The following is a 15,066-nucleotide window of genomic DNA, read 5'->3' as shown; positions in this document are numbered from 1 at the left end:
ATCCAACGAGGAATCAACGCACTCTCCCAGGACTTTAACCTCTCAAAAGCTAATCCCTAACCCTCCCATCCCCCTACATTTGCCCACATCCACTGCATTCATTCATCCCTCCACCCCCAAACTTGCATAGTTTAATTCCCTCACCCAAATTCCCTCCAGTTCCATCTCACACCTCACCCCTCACCAGCTTCCAACCTATTCCTATGCTCCCCAGGGTATCCTGCCCTCCCTCCCCTCTCCCCTGCAGACCCCCTGTATATAGCACCCCCTGAGCAATTGCTTATCTGCATAATGTTCTCAATGAAATAATCAATCCTCCACTAGTCCGCATAAGTCTGTGTTCCTTCAGGAAGCTTGCTTGTCAGAATTCTTCCCCCGATCCGCCACGCTGAATCCGCTCTGGGTTCCTTGGTGGTCTCCAGTAACTCCTTCTGAATGGGAACATCTCTACACCCCAAAGAGCGCAATGTTAACCATGCTTCATCCGGGGTCTTTACGCGATTTACCGTCCACCGTTAGCCACAACCCAAATGAGAAGAGCTACCTGTATTGGATCCCCTTTGACCTCATAAATATCGTGGCTTCTCGAAAGGATAGACGCTTTTGCAATGTAGTCCATGCAAGATCTTGAAACACTCCAATCTTACAGTTTTTCCAAAGAATCTCTTTTTGCTGCCTCGCTTTAGACAATACCTTCTCCTTCATGGGGAAATCAGCAAAACACACTACAATGTCCCTCTGGATGCGGAGGTCTGGTAGTTGACCACTGTCCTCAGAATTCAAAATGAACCCACACAACTCTCGAATCACTGCTTCACAGTTGCTAAATATATCCAAGTCAGGGATTCCTTTGAATCGCAAATTGTTTCGGCACAACCTTTTCTCCAGGTCTTCTACCTTCTCCCTGAGCTGTTGTAATTCCCGCGTGTCAGCATTCACCACTTTATGCAGTTTCCCCATGTCCAGCTTAAAAGTCTCCATCCCCTCCTCCACCTCACCGACACACGTTCCCAAGTCATGAATTTCAGCCCTAATTTCTCTCAGGGCAGTTTGTATATCCTTTCGGACCCCCGCCAGATCGGCCTTCAAGTCTTGAAACCAAGCCACTACTTCCGATTTTGCAATCTCGCCAGCCTCGAGTCCCTCCTCAGTGTGCTCCTCCCCGGCCACAGCCGGACTTGCCGCCATCTTTGCTTCACTCCGCTTTGGCCCTGCCAAAGCCGGCGGCATTTTCTTATTTTGATCCATCAAAAAAAGGAATCGCTCCAGTCACTTCTTTTGCGGCATACCTCAGGGACCTTTCCCCTTTCGATGCACTCTTCGGGATGCTGCTCAAGTCTGTGGGATTTGCTCGCTGTAAACAATGCCCCGATGGAGCTCCGCGTTCAAACTGCCACCCCGGTCTGTGACGTCACTTCCTCCTCAGCAAAAATTATTTCTTATTAAGTAAGTTCACCTGTGAATCTAATGTCAAAGTGCTTGATAATGTTACTCCAAGAATTTTAATGTTTACCTGAAAAGTAAAATGTTGGCCACTTCATTTCAACACGTTATCATTCCATAAATCATTTGTTTGTTGTAACAAAAGGAACTTTGTTTTTTCTTTAAGTTTTAAACCATGAGTTTTAATCTAAGTTTCCAGGAGGATACAATCTCTTACTCTGAGTGCAGTATCCTCAGCTGTCTCAAAGACAGGGAGCAGTATTGTTATGTCATCCACATAACTGAAAACTTTAAAGCCTTCAGAACTTAATACCAGGCCTGAGGCAGACATTAGCATAGTAAACAGAGTTGTCTTAAGGAAAGCCTTGTGGGACTCCACAGGTGGCACGCCATGATTCTGAATGGGTCCCTTTAAATCTCACACTATATGCCCTAGATTTGAGAAAGCTCTCTAACCAGGACAAAACATTGCCTCCCACCCTAAAGTTAGCTAAAATACCTAATAAAAATTGGTGCTCCACCAAATCAAATGTGCATGATAAATTGAATTGTAATATAATAGCCCTTAGTCCTTTTCCTAAGAGTATCCTGCCCTCCACCAATAGAGTGGAGAGCAAGATGCTCTTCCCTTTATGTGCAGCCTGTTTCTTCTCTTCCCTTCCCTTTATGTGTAGCCTGACTTCCCTCTTCTCTTCCCTTTATGTACAGCATATCTCCCCTGTTCCCTTCCCTTTATATATAGCCTATTTCCCGTCTTCCTTCCCCTTCCCTTCATGTGTAGTCTGTCTCCCCTGTTCCCTTCACTTTATGTGCAGCCTGTCTTCCCTCTTCCCTTCCCTTTATGTCAGCATATGTCTCCTCTTGCCTTCCTTATATGTGTAGCCGGTCTCCCCTCTTCTCTTCCCTTCCCGTTGTGTGCAGTCTGTTTCCCATCTTCCCTTCTCTATATATCCAACATTTTCATTCTCTCCTCATGCCCACTCCATTCCCTCCCGCAGGTCCAATATCTTTTCGTACCTTTTTCTTTCCTCTTCCCACCTCTCAGGCCTCTCTCTCCACTCCCAGCTTTGCAGTTGCCAGCAGCTATTAGGGCAGGTCTTCTTCACTACCATGCACTAACTGGTTAATGCAGAGCTAACACAGGAGCATTAACTTCCTCCTAAACTAGAGCACAAATTTACAGTTGTGTAAAAACTGTGTGAAGCAATTCTATATCTGAGCACTGCCATTTAGATGCCCCGATGTCACATGGTGAGAGCCTATTCTGTAACAGTATCTGGGCACCCAAATCCCACTATAGAATACTATAGTAACCCTGCAACTGGGCACGTAACATTCACACACCTGCAGTTCCACCGGCCATAGATCTGGCATAACTGTTAGGTGTGTAAATGTGGCAATACAGTATTCTGTAAGTTACGTGTGTAGGTGAGAGCCCCGCCCGTTGCCTGCTCAGGCCACTCTCATGTGTTTCCCCCCTTGCATTTACCTGCTATGCCACTCCTATATGGGCGCCCTGTTAGCATTTACCTGCATAAGTGTACTGTTGACCACGTTAAGTGCTAGTATTCTGTAAATTTACGAGTGCATGGGGTGCATAATTCAGCCACCCAGTCATGGAATTAAGGCTTATTTATTTATTTAAAAACTTATAACCTGCTTAAACCTAAGTGATTCACATCAAAATGTACATAATAAAAACAGAATATATTTGCATATCACATAAAACTAGTGCAACTCATCTAACGTCATTGGTATGGACCATACATAGAGTATCAAAGCCTACATACCCCCCAAAAAGGCCTGTACAAAAAAAATAAGGTTTTCAATAGGTTTTTAAATTGAATCTTACTTACACATAACCGTAACTGCCCTGACAACATATTCCAAAGCAGTGCTTCTACTTAGGTATTAATTGCATGTAATTGCATATAATTGCTGCAATTGGGAATACCTGCACTGTGCACACATAAGTTCTTACCATCTTGTTGGCGCTTATGCTTCTGTGTATATTTAGCAACATGGTTTTCTGGATGTAAAATATGCTTTATGAGATTTCCTTTAACAGATGTATGTGGCATGTTCTGTACAGTGTTTATTTCTTGCACTTGCTAGGAAATAGCACCAGGTATGATCTGACTCCTGTCACAGCGGTCAGCGTTCATTTGCTCAGCAATGATGGGACAGAGATCCCAGTGAATGGCCCCATCTATGTGACAGTGCCTCTGCCATCCAGCAGCAGCCTGAAGCACAATGCTCACATCCCAGCATGGAAATTTGACCAAAAACTCGGTAAGTAAGAGAAGCTGGCAGTGCTCTTACAGGATGTAGTAATGACAGACACAAACTGAAACCTGGTGTAAATCCTGGCATGCAATTTGGGCCCGGATCCCTTGCATTCTGAAACCCTGCGTGCATCTTTTCTGAATGCACCTGATCCGCTCATTCCCTTTCTGTGGCCATGCCCTCTTTTTGACTGTGTGCAAGACAGTGGCGTAGCCACAAGTGGGCCTGAGTGGGCCGGGGCCCACCCACTTAGGGCTCAAGCCCACCCAACAGTAACACATGTTTAGCAGTAGCTGTGGGGATCCCAAGCTCTGCCAGCTGAAGACTTCCCCCTGATGGTAATGAAAATACTGCTCTCCACGATACTGGCACCTGTGTATTCTCAGTTTTCAGCGCATGCCTGCTGCAGACTACCAAGGTGGAGAGAAGCATTTTCCCACCAGCTGAGATATTTTTTTGGTGATGGTGGTGGGGGGAACATTTGGTGCCCACCCGCTTCTTGCCTAGGCCCACCCAAAATCTGCTGTATGGCTACGCCCCTGATGCAAGAGGATTTGGGCACCAATTTTTATAGAATCACACAGACAGATCCGAGCACAAATCCAAATTGGTGCCAGTTAATGTCAGTAATTGCTTGTAAACAACCAATTACTGATCGCTAATGACTCGTTATCTAATTTATTTGCGTGCAGATCTCAGGATTGTGCGCAAATATGGATGCCATTTATAGAATCCGGAGGCCTAGTGGTGGGGTTGGGATCACCATGAAGGAACTACATGTGTGATCTGTGCTAAGGTGGGAAGGGGGTTGGATGTTCATTATAAGATACCACTGCGGTGTCTCTGTTAATTGTGTGGTTTATAGAGGCTTATGTCTGTCATTACATTGTACATGACCATGATTGTTTGACTGTTCTATGGTTTCTACAATAAAAAGATTTTAAAATAGAATCCAGGGGTGAGTGTATGGTTGAATTATGCAAGTCTAGTGTTCAGGTCAGCAGCCAAACTAACTTGAGGAAGCTATATAAAAAGAGTTCTATGTCTTATAAGATCTCTATCCCCATACTCTGTTGGGATGGCTAGCAACATTTGATGAAGGGGGAAAAATATGTGTAAAATTATACTGTATGGTGGTTTAATTATGCAGTTCCTTTGGTGCAGTATAATTTTTGGAAGATAAAAGCTAAATAATGTAGGAATGGTGTCATTTGAACAAGAGTTATTGCTGGGAAGGGTGACTTGATGACATTTTCTAGGTCTTGTGGGTTCTTTGTAATGAGTTCTCTGACTTGCTTTTATTTGCTTGCATTGATGCTAAGGCTAAGATAACCACCGAGCTCCAGTTTATTTTTCCACTGAAAGCTGGTCCATTTCTGGTTTTACCCCATTGCGTGCATGGGCTTGTGGTCCTGTTGTCCTAAGAAAACCAGTGGACTTAACCAGAATTGGATTGGCTTGGGGAAAAAAATGGAGTCACTTGGAAATCCTAAACTGCAGGGGAGGGAAGGTACTGCTCTCAAATTTGTTTTTAGTGTATGTGACTTTAGCAGTTAGGTGGGTTCATCATCGATGCCATATTTAATATGAAGGTTGGTTAAGTAAGGTGCACCTGTTCTCTCTCTCTCTCTCTCTGCCCTTAGTTTAATTCATGTTTCCAGATCTTAACTGTATTAATTCCATCACCCCCACACTGCTGTCTGGTTTCCTTTGTCTCTCTTGCCTTATAATATGTCCTATAGACCTAAAAGAATGAATTTACCTCCAGATTCTATGAGAATATTACCAACAAATTTCATTTTCCATCCAGTTCAGTCCTTGCCAGAGTTTTAACACTTGAACCATCTAATGGACTCTTTCAGGTCAATATTCAGCTTTTTTGCTGTGCTAATTTATCTGGGTAGTTAATCCAGTTAGTTTACTGAATATTGCCACTAACCTTGAACTCCACCCCAACTTCGCCCATAGGTTGCCTGGCACTATCTGGATAGTGCAGATGTGGTCTGTAACGATATTTGGAGGCACTATCTGGCTATCAAAGAAGAATTCTGTAATGATATTCAGTGCAAAGCAGGATTTTTATGCACCAGGATATAGACGCTGCCATTTGGGCACTTATGCACATTGGCGCCGGACTGTTGGGCTTCCAAATGGGAGGTGTCTAAAAGTCTCCCCTCCTCTCTCACACTCACTGGGATCTGAGCCAGGGGCTGTCTGGGCTGGCAAAGGCATAGTGCTGTGGGTGGGGCTGTCCTCAGAGCATAAGGGAGATCATAGCTGCCCCAGGAGGTATCTGTGAGAAAAGATGGAAAAAGCAGCATCCTCTCTCACAGGTAATGCCTGGGGCAGCTAGGATCTCCTTTGCAGCAGTGGTCCTTGGAGCAGAAGGGATAACATAGCTGCTTGCTCTAGGCAATGCCTGTGAGGAAGATGCTACCTGTTCTGTTCTCTCTCACCTCCTGGAGCAACTATGATCTCCCTTATGCTCTGAGGACCACCCCGCCCACAGCACTGTGCCTCTGATGGCCCAGACGGCCCCTGGCTCAGATCCCGGTGAGTGTGGAGGAAGGACTTTTAGACACTTCTCAATTGGTTGCCCAAAACTCCATTGCCAGTACAGCAGCACCTAGAAGTCACGAACACCAAAATGGCACACGAGGGCCCAAAATTCATGCTTCCTATTTAGTACCATTACCCAAATAGTGCAAAGGAGGTCTGCAAGGATATTCGGTGGCACTATCCAGATAGTGCAGAGGGGGTAAGGACACTCAGTGGTAGTATCTGGTAGTGCAGAGGAGGTCTGTAAGGATATTGGGTGGCACTATCTGAAGACTGCAGAGGAAATTTGTAAGGATATTTGGTGGCACTATCCGAAGAGTGCAGAAGGGGGTCTGTAAGGATATTCGGTGGCACTGTCCGAAGAGTGCAGACGGGGTCTGTAAGGATATTCGGTGGCACTGTCCAAAGAGTGCAGAGGGGGTCTCTAAGGATGTTCGGTGGCAGTATACAGCTAGTGCTCCAAATATCCTCAAAAGACCCGACTAAGCAATGTATCTGAAAAACAGCAGTTGTTATCTGGATAAATGGCTTTCAGTATTGATTGATTCAGAATTCTTCTATAGCAGCACATTTCCAATGCTCGTATTCTCTTTCTGATCCCTTTGCGATGCATCCATGATATTTCCATTTTTTGCCTAGTGATTGTCTGCATAGGTTCTGCCTGTTGTAGAAAAGGAGCAAAAGGACCTCTGGCACAGAGACGAGGTATCATCCATCTTTACAGTCCAAGGGCCCTATAGAGCAGCTTCTGCAACTGCTTCCACACAGAAATACTTTTGCTTAATTTTCCACCAGAACGTAGCTGGTCATTATCAGAGCGCTCCCTGAGATCTCCTTTTATAACTGATTGTTGCTAAAATCCAGTGTTGCATGGCAGTCTTTTCAGGCACATTCATAGGCAACTTGTACTGTGCGTAGTGCTAGTTTCCCTGCTCTGCTTTTTCAAATGGTTTAATAGCATTTTCCAAGTACTGGAGTCAATGTTTCCTTTCCCAGGTAGCTGGAAATTGTTCTTTTCATAAGCAGGCAGCCCTGAATTAAAAATTAACTGTATTGAGTACCCAAGGGAGAAATGACAGTACATGAAACACCCTCTGAATTTGGCTTTCATGGGGGGGGGGGGGGGGGGGGGTTGTTTTTAATACTTACCTGCATGGGTAGACTGACCATTTGGACAATAGGGCAGTGCCTGTGGGATCACAACAGTAGGGGGCTCAATCTTCCCTAGCCCTCCATTTAGTTTAATGCAGTAGCGTAGCCAGACCTAGTATTTTGGATGGGCCCAGAGCTAACTTAGATGGGCCCTTCCATGGCACGGCACTCCACAGCCCCCCCTCCTCCCGGAGATATTAAAATATATATAAATTTTTTCACCTACCTCACATCAACATCTCTTCTCCTCTGCAGCATCCCATCATCTGTCTGTCCATCGCTGAACCCTGTCCCTCCCTGTTGTACTTTACAGGTGTTCACGGCGCCTGTAGTGATTCAAAGATTGCTGCCTGCGCCAGCCCTACAGGCTTCCATTGGCCGGGTCCCGCAAGACAGGAAATGATGAAAGCGAGGGCGGGATCTGGCCAATGGAAGCCCGCAGGGCCGGTGCAAGCAGAAATCATTGAATCACTGCAGGTAAATCTCTCTTATCTGCACCCTTCTCCTCCACTGCTAGCTCCAGACTCCGTTCCTTTTATCTTGCTGCACCTTATGCCTGGAATACACTTCCTGAGCCAGTATGTCAAGCTCCATTTCTGGCCATCTTCAAATCCAAGCTAAAAGCACACCTTTTTTTTTTTTAATACTTTATTTTTTCAAAATGTACAAGGTCTCACTTATAAATGGCAATAAAGCCATAAGTTTACAAACTACATTGTTTATCAATAAAATAAGAATTATATGTTCTCAAAAGGCAAATTAAACAAACATAGTAATACGACAATTGCTTCCTTAGACCACTATCTTGGTGGGGGAGGGGAAAGAAAAAAGAGGAGATTTAAATGATAGAATCAAATAAAAAAGAAAAATGGCCTGGCTCTATACCCCTAACTCAACTCTTACACTTAATAGCTCAACACATCCTACCTGGACATCTTTTTATTTTCAATAAACAATTTAAGCTGATCTAATTCAAAAAAGATATATTTATTACCCAAATATTTTATACAACATTTGCATGGGTAGGCTAACAAAAATGTAGCCCCCATTGCTTTAACTTCTTCTCTGTAAGCTAGAAAAGCTTTCCTGCATTCCTGTGTTATTCTAATCACATTTGAGTCTTGTTCAAAAACAAATGTTACTAGGAGCGTCCTACAAGTGGACACCTCTGTCATAGAATCTTCTAGGAAAGCTGAAATATCTTGAAGGTTCGAGACCTGGTTGTTATCTGTTAGAGTCACCTTAGTTTGTTTAGACTCAGGTAGATAATAAATTTTATTAATCGGTGGCACCGCAGTTTGAGGATAAGCCAAAACTTCAAATAGGTATTTTTTCCAAAGATCCATTGGTGAAATTCCATATACAGTGGGGAATGTGGTAGCCGTGTTAGTCCACTCTTAAGGTTATCAATAGAAATCAAACAAAATAAAACATGGAAAAGAAAATAAGATGATACCTTTTTTACAGGACCAGGACACTGTACCAGTGATTTCACAGTGAGAATCCTCAAAGGTAACTTTAAAACCATACAAGAACGTAAGACCTTTGAAGTCAGAATGATTGAATATTTTAACACCCAACAGAAAGGACTTAACAAGGATCTGGGGTTCCTAGCCCATTATAAACCATAAAGCTGTATGTCTCTGTTGATCACCCTCCCCTCACCTATCCACACCCACCCTGTTAGAATATCAATGATATGCTTTGATGTCCCCATGCATACTTCCTACCCACCCCCCTCCTCCCACCCTGTCAGACTGTCACAGTAATGCTTGAATGTTTTCACTTATATACACTGTCAGCTAGCACATTTGCTTATTTCCGATCTGAGGAAGAAGGGCAACCTTCGAAAGCTAATCAAGAAATGTATTAAGTTATGTCCAATAAAAAAGGTATCATCTTATTTTCTTTTCCATGTTTTATTTTGTTTGATTTCTATTCATATACAGTGGTAAAATTTAAAAACCGCAAGTTCAACCGTCTATTATAATTTTCTATCTGTTCCAGCTTTAAAGAAGTCCTGGTTTTATCTTTTATCAACGTTTCCGTTAAGTTTTCAAAGTTGAGATTTCGGATTTTTGGGTTAACGATTCAGTTTTAACATTCTCAAGCGCAGATGTTAAAGATTCTAATTTACTAACCATTAAAGACGTTTCTTGAGAGGTTTTTGTCACTGCAGCCGTTAACTGTTGTAAAGCAGTCCAAATAGTTTGTAGAGTCACCGCTTGGGGAGCAGAGGGGAGCTCCATGATCGTAGTCTTTGCTTCTTGGGATTGTGTACCGCCCTCTGAGGCCCTCTGGTCGCCGACTTCCGGCTCCGTTGAGACCTCCACACATTCCCGAAGAATGGCAGGACAAAGCGGCGGAGTAAGCGCCGGTGGGGATAAAGATGTCTCAATCCCTAATGGAGATGTCGCTCCTCCGACAGCTCCATAAGCGGGATCCCTCTCGCCGGTTACTGCTGGGGTGTTCGTGACGAACCGCTGGCGTGTTTGCTGACCGGGGGTAAGTGTTCGGGCCGATAGCGGTAGACCCTTTACCACCCCCTTTCTCTTTGTATGGGGCATCTGGAAAGCGATATAGACAAAAGGCAATAGAGGTTTCAGCTCAAACTGCAGCGGAGCCTCAAGCCAGAGCCGCCATCTTTGACTCCTCCCAAAAGCCCACCTTTTTGATGCTGCTTTTATCTTAACCCTAAGAGGTGTATTTTCAAAGCACTTAGACTTACAAAGTTCCATAGTAACCTATAGAACTTTGTAAGTCTAAGTGCTTTGAAAATGAGCCTCTTATTCACTTTGTTCAGAACCCTTATTTTATCATCTTCACTTTAATATTCCCTTATCTCTTGTTTGTTTGTTTGTTTGTTTGTTCTGTCTGTCTGTCCTAATTAGATTGTAAGCTCTGTCGACCAGGGACTGTCTCTTCATGTTCAAGTGTACAGCGCTGCGTACGTCTAGTAGCGCTTTAGAAATGATAAGTAGTAGTAGTCTTTACACTTCAATTTAGTCAATAAGTGAACAAATTATATATAATTAAAACTCACATATATCTAAATTCTCCTAAATATTAAAAACTATATCCAACATACCATAGAAATGCACATTCTGCCATGTGACCTCGAATAGCTAATCACAGAGCTACATGGATTTAAACTAATGTCATCTACTCTTTCCTTGTCATCAAGCAGATGAAGCCATTACGTATGGGTTATGTCCATCAACCAGCAGGGGAGATAGAGAGCACTCAAACTTTCACAGTGCCCACTTGGTCAGCTAGCTCCACTGCCTCTTCAGTATTCTCTATCTCCCCTAGCAGGGTGGCTGCAGCTTGTTCGAGCTCCAGAAAAATCTGCCGGGAGGTGGTTCCTGGCTTGCCAGTTGTTAACCGGGGTGTTGGAGGCTATAGCAGCTTCACTTTAAAGGCACATAGGTTAGCCCTTTCCCTGCCTTACCCATACCTCTGTGGATGTGGACATATTGCCTTGCTTTCCCTGTCCTTTCCCACCAACAGTGGATGCAGGCATATAGGTTCGCCCTTTCCCTGCCTTTCCCACTCATCTGAGCCTCCGGAGTCTTCAATACCTCTGCTTTCCTCACAGCTTTAAAAAAAAAAAAAAAGAACAGAGGTTTTTGACCTGATTTTCAGCAGGATCGTAGTTGTACACTAGATCCTTTGAGGTAAGAGTGTTTTCCAACTCCTCCGGGGTGGGCCCGCGATCGGGGCGATTTTGGCGCGAAACCGCCATTTTGGATTTTACCGCCGTTTTTCGGCGATGGCTGCGGACAATGTAAAGCGCTGTTCCACTTGTGGCAAGCGCAAATCAGCAGCAGGGCTCTGTAAATCGTGCTGTATTGGCGTATGAGCCGGCCCGAGCATGGCGAGCGATGTTTCTTCCCGCTCTGAGCTGGCAGCAGGCGCCATTTTGCTTACACCGCATGGCGCAGCCTCCGTGGACACGGAGAGACCTGAGCCGGGTGGGGCACCTCGAGATGAGGTTATTTCAGGAGTGGCTGGCACCGGACAGGATTTGGGTGCCCAGGGTGAGATTTTCTCCCCGGATTTTGTGCTTTTGCTCTCAAGACAAATCCCTCCTTTCAGTACCCTTCTCCACCACCTCCAACTCCAGGCTCCGTCCCTTCTGTCTCGCCTCACCCCATGCCTGGAACAAACTCCCTGAGCCCATACGCCGTGCCCCCTCCCTACCCATCTTCAAATCAATGCTCAAAGCCCACCTCTTCAATGTCACCTTCGGCACCTAATCACTACACCTCTTCTCAGAAAACTTATCTACCCCAACTTGACATTTCGTCCTTTAGATTGTAAGCTCTTCCGAGCAGGGACCGTCCTTATTGTTAATTTGTACAGCGCTGCGTAACCCTAGTAGCGCTCTAGAAATGTTAAGTAGTAGTAGTAGTAGTATAAAGCATACATGATGAAAAGAGCCCTTCTTCAGGGGTCGCCTGAGGCTCCTCTGATTGCCCCCCCCCCCCCCCGATGGATTCTGGCCTGGGACTGCCCAGTGAGGCTTTTTTCCCGGATGCTTGGCCTAAAGATAAGCGCAGAAGGGTTAATTCCCCTTCAGATTGTGGTGCACCTTTTTCCCCCCCGTGGTCGGGGTGTGAGGATTCGGAGAACTCTGACAGACGTTCTTGGTCTGAGGAACCAGAGTCAGGTGCAGATTTACCACAGGATCTGGATGATCCCTCCGCGGTGAGGATTTTCCACCGTGATGAGCTGCCAGCGCTTATTTCAGATACCCTGCAGGCCCTCTCGATTGAAGATCCTGACAGTGGCATGGCCTCCTCGGGTAATCCCAGGATGGCTAGTACCAAGAAAGCTGCTCGGGCCTTCCCTTTGCATGACTCCATCCTAGAGCTTGTTTCGGCTCAGTGGGCTGACCCTGAGGGACCTTTGAGAGTTTCCAGGGCTATGGGGCAGTTATACCCTCTGCGTGAGAGGCATTTGGCTAGTTTTCAAATGCCTTCAGTGGATGCCCTAGTCACTGCGGTGACAAAGAGAACTACCCTCCCTGTTGAAGGAGGTGTTGCCCTGAAGGATGTTCAAGACCGTAGGCTGGAAACAGCATTGAAACGGTCCTTTGAAATTGCAGGTCTCACTGTTCGGGCGTCTGCATGCAGCTGTTATGCTGTTAGAGCCTGCCTAGCTTGGCTGCAACAGGCAGTGGCTCAGCCCGGAGATGGAGCGGAGCCCTTCTTGGATGTGGCTCCGCGGATGGAGGTGGCCTTGTCCTTTCTGGCTGATGCCCTTTATGACCTTGTCAGAGCTTCGGCTAAACAAATGGCAGTAGCAGTGGCGGCTCGCCGTCGTCTGTGGCTATGACACTGGGCAGCGGACATGGCCTCTAAGCAAAGGTTGGTGAAGTTGCCTTTTCAAGGACTTCTCCTATTTGGTGAGGAGTTGGAGAAAATTGTGAAAGGCCTGGGTGATCCTAAACCCCAGCGCTTGCCCGAAGATAGGCAGAGGCCTTCCTCTAAGGGCCAGGCGGTCCACTCCTCGTACAGACCTCGCTTCCGTGAAGCTAGAAGGTACCGCCTGGGGCGTTCTGCTGGGTTCACTTCACGTGCCTGTGGTCAGCAGAGGAACTCCTTTCGCTCGGACAAGCGTTCCGCAGCCGGTGGCTCAAGACCAGGAGTTCAGGGGCGACCCTCTCAATGATGGTGCGCCAGCCCTCTCCTCGATGCCTGTCATCGGAGGACGGCTTTCCCTCTTTGCTGAGGAGTGGGCCAAGATTTCCTCAGATCAGTGGGTTCTGGACCTGACCAGAGATGGATACAGAATAGAATTCAACGCCCCAGTAAGAGACGTGTTTGTGGAGTCCCGATGCGGTTCTGCCGTCAAACGGGCGGCGGTGGAGGAGACTTTGCAAGGTCTGATTCTGTTAGGGGCTGTGACCCCGGTGCCTCCCGCCAAGCAAGGCTGCGGCCGATACTCCATCTACTTTGTGGTGCCGCGAAAAGGTGGGTCCTTTCGCCCTATTCTGGACTTAAAAGAAGTGAACAAGTCCCTGAGAGTGCGGCATTTCCACATCGAATCCCTGCGCTCCGTCATTGCGGCGGTACAGCCAGGAGAGTTTCTCACGTCTCTGGACCTGAAAGAAGCTTACTTGCACATACCGATTTGGCCCCCGCACCAGAAGTTTCTGAGGTTTGCGGTGTTGGGAAAGCATTTCCAGTTCAGGGCCTTGCCTTTTGGCCTCACCACAGCTCCCCGAACCTTTTCGAAGGTAATGGTGGTAGTAGCTGCTTTTCTCAGGCAAGAGGGTATCAGGGTTCACCCGTACCTAGACGACTGGCTCATCAGAGCAGACTCTGCAACAGAGAGCTTACAAGCTACAGCCAGAGTGGTCTCAGTACTGCAATCTCTAGGCTTGGTCGTCAATATGGCCAAAAGTCACCTGACCCCTTCTCAATCTCTAGAGTTTTTGGGGGCCAGGTTCGACACAGTCTCGGGCTATGTGTTCCTACCCGAGCTAAGGCGGTGCAAGCTTCAGAATCAGGTCCGTCTGCTCCTGAGGATGCCCCGCCCGCGAGCTTGGGACATTGTCCAGCTGCTGGGATCGATGACGGCCACGATGGAAGTGGTACCCTGGGCGAGAGCGCACCTGAGACCTCTACAGTATTCCCTACTTTGGAGATGGTCTCCTATTTCTCAGGATTACCAATGCAGACTTACTTGGCTCCCTGCGGCCCGACTCAGCATGGAGTGGTGGCTCTCGGACAGCATGCTGCGGCGAGGAATGCCGCTGACGCTCCCCGTTTGGTGCCTAGTGGTAACAGATGCCAGCCTGAAGGGCTGGGGCGCACATTGCAAGGGGAAGCATGCCCAGGGTCTATGGACACCCGAGGAGTCGGAGTGGTCCATCAACCGCCTAGAGTTGAAAGCGGTGTTTCAGGTGCTTCTGGCCTTTCAAGTGACCCTGGAAGGATTGGCTGTCAGAGTGATGTCGGACAACACGACAATGGTGGCCTATATAAATCGACAAGGCGGAACACGGTGCAGAGCACTAGCCGCGCAGGCTGAACTGTTTTGCCACTGGGCCGAGCTGCATCTTCAGTGTCTGTCGGCAGCTCATATTGCAGGTCAGAGCAATGTGCAGGCCGATTATCTGAGCAGGCATCAGATCGATCCAGCAGAATGGAATCTGGCAGACAAAGTATTCCTGCAGATCTGTGCCAAATGGGGCAAGCCCTTGATGGATCTAATGGTGACAAGTGCCAATACCAAAGTCTCGTGCTTCTTCAGCAGACTGAGAGATCCTCGCTCGGCGGGGTTGGATGCCTTGGCTCAACCCTGGCCTCCGGGTCTACTTTATGTGTTTCCCCCATGGCCCTTGATAGGGCGCCTGCTCTTGCGGATTCGGCTACACCCAGGAGAAGTGGTCCTCATCGCCCCGGATTGGCCAAGGAGACCTTGGTATGCAGACCTCCGACAGATGCTCCTGGAGGCTCCTCTGCCGTTACTTCTGGTACCGAACCTGTTGACTCAGGGACCGGTAGCCATGGAGGACGCCGGCCGCTTTGGTCTTACGGCATGGCTATTGAAAGGGCGCAATTGAGGGATAAAGGTTATTCCAATAAAGTTATTTCCACTCTCCTGCAAGCCCGC

The 15,066-nt window shown here is 46.9% G+C and overlaps 1 protein-coding gene across 2 annotated transcripts in view; it reads left to right on the top strand.

The window, feature by feature from the left end:
* The window catches only part of FAM171A1 (family with sequence similarity 171 member A1), a 335,845-nt gene that overhangs the window by 204,463 nt on the left and 116,316 nt on the right, over positions 1-15,066 (top strand). For both annotated transcript variants that reach the window (XM_030199961.1, XM_030199965.1), the window contains exon 5: positions 3,559-3,735. In XM_030199961.1, coding sequence (XP_030055821.1) covers positions 3,559-3,735 — 177 coding nt within the window. The remainder of the gene's footprint in view (positions 1-3,558; positions 3,736-15,066) is intronic.

The sequence above is a fragment of the Microcaecilia unicolor genome, chromosome 1, assembly GCF_901765095.1.
Source record: "Microcaecilia unicolor chromosome 1, aMicUni1.1, whole genome shotgun sequence".
Taxonomy (NCBI): Eukaryota; Metazoa; Chordata; class Amphibia; order Gymnophiona; family Siphonopidae; genus Microcaecilia; species Microcaecilia unicolor.
The sequence above is the reverse complement of the archived record's forward strand: the minus strand, read 5'-3'. Positions and strand labels throughout refer to the sequence as shown.